The sequence below is a fragment of the Lactuca virosa genome, chromosome 4 (assembly GCF_052849685.1).
Source record: "Lactuca virosa cultivar CGN04683 chromosome 4, Lactuca_virosa_CGN04683_v6, whole genome shotgun sequence".
NCBI lineage: Eukaryota > Viridiplantae > Streptophyta > Magnoliopsida > Asterales > Asteraceae > Lactuca > Lactuca virosa.
The window spans coordinates 530,476,253-530,488,348 of record NC_136429.1 but is presented as its reverse complement, the minus strand read 5'-3'; the positions used below and the strand labels follow the sequence as shown (position 1 = coordinate 530,488,348).

General features: G+C 30.7%; 1 protein-coding gene across 1 annotated transcript; it reads right to left on the bottom strand.

The window, feature by feature from the left end:
• Positions 1-7,816: 7,816 nt before the first annotated feature.
• LOC145107167 (uncharacterized) lies at positions 7,817-8,909 on the bottom strand. Its single transcript, XM_079044019.1, has 3 exons — positions 8,334-8,909; positions 8,268-8,276; positions 7,817-8,167 (listed from the first exon to the last, which is right to left on the bottom strand). Exons 1-3 carry the CDS (start codon positions 8,907-8,909, stop codon positions 7,817-7,819), a joined length of 936 nt encoding a protein of 311 aa, XP_078900145.1.
• Between the last annotated feature and the right edge of the window lie 3,187 nt (positions 8,910-12,096).

The window sequence follows — 12,096 nt, the reverse complement described above, 5'->3', positions numbered from 1 at the left end:
ACTTTGGGACAATGGTTCATGTAAGTTTTCTGGTAGAGGTAGTCTTCGATTTGCATTTTCTAGAAACTGAAATCGTGCCCATTGAATTTGTCAATCTTAACTTTCCCGTCTTTAGCCATAACTATGATACCAGTTTGTTGGGTGACAACAAAACAAGTTAAACACTTCAGATAAATATCAAAACAAACTTCGGTGAACTTGCAGAAATAAAATTTTTGAAAATATAAATCAAGTGAACACAATATTTAATGTGGTTCGGTCAAGGTGACCTACATCCACGGGCGAACATGAGAGAGATAATTTTATTAACTTCCAATAACAAGTACAATCACACACAAAGGTTACACCTCACTTGAGCTTTCAAAACAAATGAATCTCTCTTACTTACTAACTGCTCCAAAGGAGTGCTCTCAACCTCACAATGATTACTCTCTTGAAATTTCTACACACATATAATGATGGAGATATGAGTCTATTTATACTTGATGGATCAGGCCTAAAACCCTAATGGGCCAAGCCTATTGGCCCATGAATGGTGACAACCAATCATATCCCGCCATGCAACATCTTCTGGAACATTCTTTCATGTCATACAACCCATGAGCATTAGCAGCACACATGACGGACCAACTTGGCCATAATGGAGCATCATGATGCACAAGTGGCGCATCATGAACACTAATGGTCCAACATCCATCATGGTGGCACAACAAGGTGTATTTCTTGAGCAATACTAAATTCCGAGCATCCTTGAACGATCTTGAGCATCATATAAGACTTCATAGCATACTTGGCTCATCAAGGACCAAGATGGTCCAACATGCATCACCATGGCGCCACAGCAACTCCCTAGCACAAAAACATCTCCAGATGGCGTAACAAGGAATATATATGGCACAAGAGGCTTCAAGTGTGGCGCAAGAACATCAAGATTTGAGCAACAACATCACCATGGCGCAACAGACACATGCATGGAGCAATAAGGCCATGCATGGCGCAACAGGAGTACCTCATGGCGCAAGAGAGGTACCCCATGGTGCAAGAGGGAATGTCATGGCGCAAGAGCATCACTCTTGGCCCATCCCTTTATCATATGGTGCAACAAGGTTCCCTTGTTGCTCCATATCACTTCCAAGTGCTCAAAACCTCTTCCAGTTGCTCCAAACCCCCTTCAGTACGATCTATTCCTTTGGCACTTGATGCGTTCATTTGTCAGGCGATCCATTCCTTTCTCAGATGATCCGTTCTTTTCTCCATGAACCCCAAATGCTGCATTGAGTTTCATGTGCTCCAAATGCTTCTTCCAAGTGCTCCGCTTGACTTCATACCTCGACATCCTTAACTTTTATTTATTTCATACACTTCTTTCATTCACTGAAATTGGAAATCTTCATATCGTCATTCTCTCTCGCTCCTTTCTTCTTCAACACCCTCTGCTCAATCGTGATTTCCTGTTTCCTACGTCGTATCCACTTGACCTTCCATATACTTCTTTTTCACACGCTCTTTCACTCCTCCAGATGTATGGTCGGTGTACTTCATACTCATGATTCTATCATATATTATCTATGAATGAGTGGCAAGTTATCGATTTAATTTTCTTTAATCACATCTTCTTTTCGATTTTCAATTCCTCAAAAAGGGATTAGGGTTTGCCGACGGCGGTTACCTTCCCAGGCATACAATCAAACACACCACCGCTTCCCACCTTTTGAACTTCTTTCTACTTCTGCTTTCCTGATTTTGTATGGATGAGTCTTTATCTTTAAACTTTACAAAACCACCACCACTACAAAGACGGGATGATAAAAAGGAGGTCTTTGACAAGGATAATGTTTACTTCTACTGATTAACTGGATTCATAAATCGGTTAAGGAATCAGAGAGTGATTAGAATAAGATAAATATCTTTTGACCCTCTTGAGTAATGTTTAAGTCGATTACCTGGATCTATTAATGGTTAGGTTAAATTTGTGATTGAGGCTATGTTTATAGAAGTAGTAAACGATTTACTTTTGTTTACTTTTGCTATAAAGGTTGTTGAAGTTATATGGTTAGATCATTAGGTTCTTACATATTCTGTAATTGAAGTTACGTTGCTTTATGATCTTATAAAATGACAGATATCCTTATTTCTTCATCTGTATAATGTATACCTTTTTTATTTTTTTTGTTGGGTATATTTTCAATCAGAGAGGACTGTCAAGTACATGAAGTTTCTTTCAAAATATTCACTACACGAGACACGAGAGGATGTACCCATATTCTCAATCAACCGATGTGTAAGTAATTTGTTTATTTGTGGATGTGGAAAGAACCCTTCATCTCTATTTCTATGTTTTTTGGTCTTATGAAGAACTTCATAGCAAATGTATTTGGAATGTACAGTCTTAATGATGCGACATCTGTTTCGTTATAGAATTTCTACTTGTGTTATAAAAAATGCATGCGATTTCATTTGCTAATCCATAGTGGTAGCAACTCCATTGATTTTCTTCTAGGATTGCACTTTTCTGATTTGCAATTTGTGCTACAGTATGTGAAATGGTTGTTGTTGCTTCAAGTAGCTAGATTTGTTTCAACCTCTACAGATTAAGATTCAATCAATATATTCTTATTGAGTTTCATGAACTGTGGTTTTAAACTCTATGTAGGTTTCTTCGATTAGATTGTGCCTTCTAGAAAAACAATATGAATAGATAGATTTCTGACATTCCATAATTTGATATTAATGACAATTCTACTTCTCCTTTTGCTTTTACCAAACCCACATCAGCACCAATGAAAAAATAATAATAAAAAAGGTGTTATTTTTGGTTTTTTACACACTTATATATCTTTTACCAAATACCCCTTATCAAATTATTGGTTCAATAATAAATTTTGAATATATAATTATAAAATGATAACAATATAATTATTGATATGCCAATAATCCCTAATTTGGTTTTTTTAATTCCATTGTATCGTTCTTTTGCCAAGTTTCCTTTTTTTTTTCAGATTTATAATCAAGTTCCTAGGGTTTAAAATGGTATGGAAGTAGATAGAATGGATGTAGAATGATCAAAAATTGGGGAGAGGGACACATTTTTTTTATCGGGATAGTTAAAAAAATATTCACAAAAGTATATATTTTAATGCTCCCCGGACAAATAATTCTTCTTTGGCAGTTCAGTAGATTCACAATCTGATTGGTGTATATACCAATGACGGCTACTTCATCATTCCTTGTAAGTTGCTTATTTTTCTCTGTTTCATTGTTTAAGTTTAAACTTAACGAAAGTTATTTAACTGTCTGCCATGAAAAAAGCAGTCTAATTTGTGCTAATATTTCATGTGTAGTGTGATCTAAATAAGAAATAATTCACTATGTGATTCATTTTCAGTATCCTAAAATCTAGGATTGAACATGAAAGGAAAATTGGTTTTCTTGCATTAAGTTCAAGTCCTCGATGTCAATTAATTGTTTTCGAGGGACAAATCAAGGCTAATGACTTGCTTCTAGAGACAATTGGTTGCCAAATTCTTTCCTTTAGATTTGTTTCATTCCGACGATTTGTTCCTTTCGACGATCAATTGTCTCTAGACGGGTTGCAAATAATAATTTTCGTCTGTTACCCTTTATCTTTATCTGACAGCGGACAACAATTATTTTTATTTAACAAATAATGTTAAGATTATGATAAAATTCCATTTTATTTGTTTCATTTCGAATTGAAAAAGGTACAAATATGTTATATTAAATATAAAAATATTGAACTACGTTTAAAATAAAAGATGTTAACTTTTTTGCGAAACTATACATTACATGAACATGTGAAAAGTTCAATATTAAATTATGTATCGATTTTTCTTCTTTTTTTCATTCTTTTGCATTTTGTAACCGCACGATGTTGCGGTGGCAAATATAACTTGTAAAATATTAAATCCCCTAATTTTGTATTTTTAACATGGACAATGTAACTTGTAGTTATGAATATTGCTTTGCTTTAGAACCCCTCACTTTCTTTTATTTTCTTTTTCAGTTAGGTTTAAAAAATATAAGACGTATATATAGTGTTTCTAAACATTATTTTTAAAATTATCATAAATATTAAATATCATAAAATTAGCATGACCATGCTTTCTAGTTTCTACAATTATTTATTTTTTTACATTCTTTTCTACCACTTTAAAAGTAGTCTCCATTACAATCCCCTATTAAATGTGATGGGTAGTCTACATCATCATCCCCTACTCCATTTGATATTATACCAACAAATAAAGAATAAACTTATTAATTTAAATTATACTTAAAAAAGTAATAAAATACAAATATAACTTTAAAAAATCCAATCAACAAAAAATATCTGAAATGAATGCAAATGTAATTAAAATTTAAATTGATGCATGTCCTTTTGAAAAAATTTGGACATAAGGAACTTTTGAAGTTTAAAATGAAAAACTGTCATTTTTCTGGGGATTAATCTTGACGATGTATCTGAGATAAATTGCATTTGATAATGTCTTTACGAATACAATTAATGAATATTCAAAATACACAAATAAGTTGTTATTTGAATTATATCATTAAAAACTCTACAATTAAAATTAGTCAGTCTACTATAAAATAAAATATTAGAATAAAAGTGTACATCCAAAAATTAATCAATTTTTTTAAAATAACATATAATTTATTATTGAATGCAAAATAGGCCAAACGTTGGAAAGTTACATAATAAATTAATCAGTTTATATACCTTAAAACATAAATATAAAATTAATTCTCTTTACTTTCAACAATCTTTGAAAACAGTTAATTTTTAAAGATAATATTTTATATTATTATTTAAAAAAAATAGTAGTTAATTTAGTCATTTTAAATATGTCAGCTATGTTTGTATTTCCTATGCATAAGATAACATATTTGCACACGCTCAAACACAATCAAAATTATTTAAAGAAATCAAAAAATCATTTGCAATTTTTTTATTTTTAGACTTTATAATCCTTTATCATCAAAATCTAAAACACAAACAGAAATCAAAATTCATTATAGAAACATTGATATTATAATTAGTTACATACAATACATATTAGTTTTATTTTATTAAAAAAAACATATAGGGTATGAGATGAAGATATACGACGTCATTTTTTTGATATACAACCTCATCCTTTTGATATCATAACAAAATTAAATTGAATACTCGGTGTTTCACTTTTTATTAGGCATTTAGAAAGTAACAATATGAAAAAAAAAATACAATAAATCTCACCTAAAAGAAAAATATAAATATTTTATCTAAATGCCAAATATATATATATATATATATATATATATATATATATATATATATATATATATATATATATATATATATTACAAACAGAAATCAAAATTCATTATAGAAATTTTGGTTTTTTAATGTTTTTCAAGGGTTTGAATTTAAGTTTAGAGAAAATTACAAAATTAGCCAAATACACTAATTACCTTACAAATTTAGCCAAAAAAATAGAAATTGCAAAAATAACCACTAAATTCGCAGATGGAAATGCCCCATCTGCGATTTTGGCTTTCCATCTGCGAATGTACAAGTGCCTAAAGCATAGTTGTGCTTTAGGCACTTGTACATTCGCATGTGGAAAAGTCCATCTGCGATTTGTACTGTTCATCTGCGATTTTCCTTCTGAAAATCTATAAAACGATTTTTTTTCTTCATTTTTCACTCTTTCAATATAGAAAAACTCTCTCTCTCTCGGGGATTCTTTTTGACGATTTCTTCAAGAAAATGAACGATTATTTCAACAATCCCGAAAATATGGTTAGATTTTAACTTTTTTTATGTTTTAATTAACATTTATTTAGTATATGTCTTTATTATTTTATTATTTATTGTATTAGTTAGTGTAAAAAAAAAAGAAATTATATTGTTTGTGATAGGGTAATTTTGTTGTATTTGATAGTTTTAATATTTGTTATTAGTAAACTTGAAGTTTAAATGTTATTTTGTTAGTGGTTGTATGAATGTACAAGTAGAGACTGTGTAGAGTGTGCATCGGGTAGTTGTACATTTAGTAAAATGGTTAGAATATGCTTATTTTTTTAAGTTATTAGTTAAATAAATTGTTAGAATAATGTTTACAATATGTTTGGTTAGTGGTTTAAGTTGATAAATTGATATAGCATGGTTAGAATATGTTATTTTATATAATTTGAAAGTTAAAAATTGTTTGTATATTTGTCGTATAAGTTGAAAAATTGTTAATTTAGTTGTCGTTTTAGTTGAAAAATTGTTTGTTTATATGGTTAGAAAATGTTATTTTATATAATTAGAAAGATAAAAAGCGTTTGTATATTTGTCGTATAACTTGGAAAATTGTTTATATAGTTGCCGTTTAAGTTGAAAATTGTTATAGTATGTTATTGTTTTTTAGCGTAAATATATAAATTATTTATTAAATATTTGTATTTGCATTGTTATTATTGTTTATGTTATTATTGCATTTAATAATCATATATTTTAAAATGAAATAGTTGTTTAGTTTTCTAATATGTTATTGTGTTTTTTGCAGCATAATTATAATAATTTCGATGTGAAAGCTATTGTAAACTTAAAGGGATCAGAGTGTAACATGTGGAAAGTATTTGAAGTGTTAGATGATGTGAGACGTGAGATATTTAGAGATACAATATTTGGTTACTTGTTGGACGTCCCTCGTTTACAAGGGGACGGATTGTTGTTCCACAAAATGTTCCTTCATCAGATACGGCCGGACGCTGTTTTATCTCCAGATGGAATAAAACGGTTATATTTTAGAGTAGGCGATACGGAAATGGTATATGGACCGGAAGAGTTTTGTTTGATAACCGGGTTGAAATTTGCGGAGTATACAAAAAAACATCGGGAAAAAAGTGTCAGAAAAAATAGTTAGTAGTAAAAAAAGATGTTTATTGCGTGAGCGGCTATTTCCGAACCATACAAATAGTTCGGTGAAAATCGGTGATCTGAAAAGTTTTATTTTAACCCAACCATTCTTAGAAGTTGACGACGCCGATGCAGTTAGAGTATGTTTGATTTACATTTTATGTGAAGGTTTTTTGGGAAAAGAAATAAATGATTGCGTGCCACAAGATTGGTTTTTTCTGGCTGAGAATTTGGATGTCTGGAACAGGTATTTTTTGTTTACTTTGAAAGTTTTATATTATTAATGTTAATTTATATTATAACTAAATTTTTTTTGTTTTGTTAGTTTCGCTTGGGGTAGCTATTTATAGGATTTTACGTATGATGACCTTGAGGATACATGGAACAAGATAAATAAATATTTATCACTTCCTGAGCATCGTCAAACTTTAAAATACATCGTCTCAGGATTTACGGCTCCAATTAGGGTATAAAAATTTACTTATATCTAAATGATTTTATTGTTATGTTAGTTATTTTAATTTTAACTTTTATTACTATAATTGTAAAAATTGTAGATATGGATATATGAGATGCTTCCGGCTGTTCGTGCCTGTGGATTTGTATTGAGAAAAAATAGAGACATGCCTCGGATGAAACGATGGAGTGGGACAAAAAAAATTGAAATTGGTTGATGTGAACAAGATTTTTTCAAAGATACAGGTTTATAAATATTTTTTTATTATTAATAAAATTCATTATTATACTTTTATATGCATTTTTAATATGTTCAATTTTTTAGGAGGGACAACCACCAAGAAATAAAATGTCACCGAGTGATGATGAGATGACATCTTGTTATTATATGTCATTTCAAGAGTATGTATATGCCCTTGACCAAGTTTCTGAATTTATACTTTTTAAGTACTCTCATACCGGTTCTTTTGTCTTTTTCATAACATCCATGGCAGCGTCAAAAGCATCAACTGTGTACGCCCTACAAGCCTCCCAAAAAATTCCTTTAACTGTGTTATTCTTCCCGAATCTAGATACTATGTTGAAATACAAATGGACACCACATATTCCGTGATGAGCGTGAGGAAAAATGTTGGCAACGGATGTTGCTATAGATGGAGACCTATCAGATATAATTGTAAGCTCCTGCATATTTCCTATGCAATCACGTAGTTTTTGAAAAAACCATGTCCATGAAATCGGTACACTCATTTTTGCATATACCATATGCAACCGGTAATATTTGGTTTTGTCCGTCCTTAGTAACTGCAAGTAACATGGTACCTTTGAACTCACCCTTTAGGTGGGCTCCATCTACTACTAGGGTCGGTTTACAAAATTTGACAAAAACGCGTACCTACAATACATTGTATATCTATTCAAATACACCAAAATAAAAATGAAAAAATTAATAAAATATTATAATACTAACCGAGCAACCAAGTGCGACGTACAAAAACTCAAAGCAATCATCACCATCTGTTTTAATATGTGTCACCGTACCCGGATTATGTTTGACCAAATTGTGACAATAAGCCGGAAGTTTGGTAAAAGAATCCTCTTTCGTACCCCTTAACAACAACAATGCATATTGCTTCGCACGCCATGCCTGATGGTATGAGATATTGATATTCAATTGAGCATTCATATCATTAATAATATCTTTTCCCCGATAAACTCTACTATAATCTTCAGCCAAAACATCAGCAAGATATTCACCCAAAACATATTTGTTTGCTTGTCGATGATTAGGTTGCAAAATTGTTGAAGAACATGTGTGTACATCAACAAATTTATTCACTTGGAAAAGTCCATCAGAATTTTTAATTGCTTTTGCTCTTAGTAACCAAGAACAATTTTTCGAAACACACACAGCCTCATACCTTGATTTGGTGGATCTACTTCTCCTCGTCTGAAAACCTTCTCGAAGATATTTTTTACCAATACACCGCTTTAAAATTTCTTTGTTCTTAAATATACTCTCACATTCAATCTTTTGAAGATTCATGTCTACCATCTATGTTGGGATATCTTCATTAATATCAACTGGGCATCATTAATATCAACTGGGCATGCTGGTACAGGGGGCATACCGTAAAAAAGGTTATCGGGAAACTTAACTTTAACTTCATCACCCAACTCATCTCTATCTGAATTGCTTTGTAAGTCGGTTATATCTAAACGTACATCAGCAACATCAACATAATCCCCGTAAACATGTTTTTTTTCATTTTTTTGACTCGGATTTTTTTTCTTTTTACTTTTATCTACTACACGCCTATTCATAACTTTAACTTCTTGTTCGGCAACATCATCACAACGACCACCCACATCTTTAAGATATGTACCAACATCATCATCACCAACATACTTGTAATTCTCAGGATCCACATAGTTAATAGGTGAATAACTAACATTAACATTTTCAGCAACACTGTGAAACTGAGGTACACTAGGAGTATTGAAAGTACCTATCGGATCGTTGCTCCCTTTATAGCTGCATAAATTACCAACCGGCTGATTTCCACTGTGACCAGCCTCATTAACCTCATCTCCTTCATCAACCACCACAAACACTTTGACAGCCCTTCATCCACTACATTTGATTACATTTATCAACATTCTAACATCCATGTCTTTAACTATAGCTATATAATAATTCAATTCAGGATGATGAAAACGAAGACTAATTCTATATTTGTCTAACAAACCAATTTTGCTTCTCACCAAAGATACAAAATCACTATAACTAATATACTCAGAAAATATCAAAGCGAATTCAGAAATACCTCCATGTGGACATACGTATTTCATATTTGTTTCAATAACTTGCCATCTCCCACCGGTTACAAGACAAACCAAATATTCAATCATTTTTTTAGAGATATTTTAGAGAAATTTCCTAAACAAATAACAACTAAACTGATAATTTTCTACAAAATTTTATATATAGTAACATTATTTCATAGTCAAACCAATTGATTTCATAGTCAAAATAAAAAAAATTAAAAAAAAATCGTAAAATCGCAGATGGAATACAGAGGAAATCGCAGATGGATTGTGTCCATCTGCGATTTAAGTCTGCCCTGCCCTATATATATAGAAAAAAAAATTAGAAAAATTAATCCACCCGCGAATGTACAAGTGGCTAAAGCACACTTGTGCTTTAGCCACTTGTACATTCGCAGATGGAATGTGCAAATCGCAGATGGACCATTCCCATCTGCGATTTTTGTGGCCATTTTTTCAATTTCAATTTTTTTTGGCTATTTTCCACAAAGTGATTAGTATTTTTGGCTATTTTTGTCATTTTCTCTTAAGTTTATCATTTCCAAGAAATCATAATTTGAATTTAAGGGTTTGAATTTAAGTTTATCATAGACTCTCATTCCTATAGTTACTTTATACAATACAACTACTATACATATACACTCTTATTTTGCAAATGAAATAACAAGAAAGATATCTTAAATCATATACGAAACAAATTATAGTTTAGGTTATATTATTATAAAAATATGAGCAATGTAAGAAATAAAAATGATGGATGTTTTATAAAACATATTTCGAAATGTATGAAGGATATAATGCATTAAATAGATAAATATTATAACATATGACATGAATGTGGTAAAAAAAATTATGCTAAAAAATCGCTTTTCCTAAATTCTTTTAACTAACATTTGGTTAAAAGGTGATTGATGTGGACGATGAGTGAAGAGTTACAATTTATTTGAAAAATCTAAACATTATAGATAAATCCAAATATTTAGTGAGATTATGAAGGTTTTTCAAAAATAGATTTTGCATTTTTTTTTACTTCTAAGCTTTTCGTTTTATTTTTACAATTTATTTTTTTTACAAATTTGATTTTCATTTCTTTCATTTAAGTTACATATATTCGAAAAAAACACATTTATATAATACTTATACCAAATTTGATGTTCACTATGTGTTTTATACATTCAAAACAAAAAAGAATACATTCATATTATAATTAAACCGAATTTGACTGTATGTTTTCCTATTATAGATAGGTAGCAAAAAGCTGAGTTTCTAGGCTGAGGTCATACCCTTAGTTATTGACTATACGCATACATATTCATAATTGCAAATACCACAAGGTACAACACTCATCTTCATAACTATTAGAAGATGGAAATTTGGCACTTTTTATACGAAAAGTATCCATTGTTTCATATAGAGTAATCAAACCGTTAAATCTACCCCAAAAATTAAAAATTTTATATTGTAATTTTCCTCAAAGACCATACAAAATGTAACATAATTGAATTATTTTTCTAAAGATCTATAATGAAAACACAAATCTTTCAGTTAAACAACATACAAAATGTACACATACTTATCTTGCCAGAAACATTAAACCATGAAAATATAAAAACAAAAACAAAAATCAGTTCAAGATTCAGATCTGGATTCGAGAACAAAAATCGGTCAAGTAAAATCAAACGATATGCTTTCCATCTTCTAGCATTCAGCAAATAGATAGAAATCAAAGAACAAATCACTAAAAGCCCATATTAGTTAAAAACCATAAATAAAAAATAAACAAAACCCATATAGCAGTGGAGTGATATGTAAAAGGAGTTCAAAAGGCAGTAGAAGAGATGGCGGTCGTGTGTTGAGCAACATTGCGTATGTGGCGGCGAGTTATGGTGATGATGTCGCCTTGTTGTTTAGCTAAATGAAAGTAATTTTTTTTTTCTGAAGAGCATTGTCGGCGTTGAACTTATGTAAGTATTTTGTTGGTAGCGGAGGTGGTTGTTTTAAAAAGGCGACGGCGGTGCATATGCTGGCTACCGGTGATTTTATTGTTTTTCATGGTTTTTATAGAGAGGAAGGAAAGTTATGAAGGGTGTGGCTGGTAAGCTTCTAGGGTTTTTTGAGTTATTAGTTGCCGAGAGATATGTTAGATGGAAAAGTAAATGTTTAGTATTTATATTAATGGTTTAGTGGTATTGCTTATTTTCTATTGGTCTAAATCTATTGACAATGATAACAATCTAAGCCATTTATATTAGATCTAATGGCTATAAAAATATTTCCTTGTTCTTAAGACTTGTGTCTTAAAATTTGTAGGACCCACAACTACCCATGCATTATAATGTAGTATAGACATAGTGAAGAGTTATATGGAAAACAAAAAAAATCATAAAAATCATAAAAATACATAA

Bases quoted from the DNA above. Each gene is read 5' to 3' on its own strand.
- LOC145107167 (XM_079044019.1), bottom strand. From the start codon at position 8,909: ATGAATCTTCAAAAGATTGAATGTGAGAGTATATTTAAGAACAAAGAA.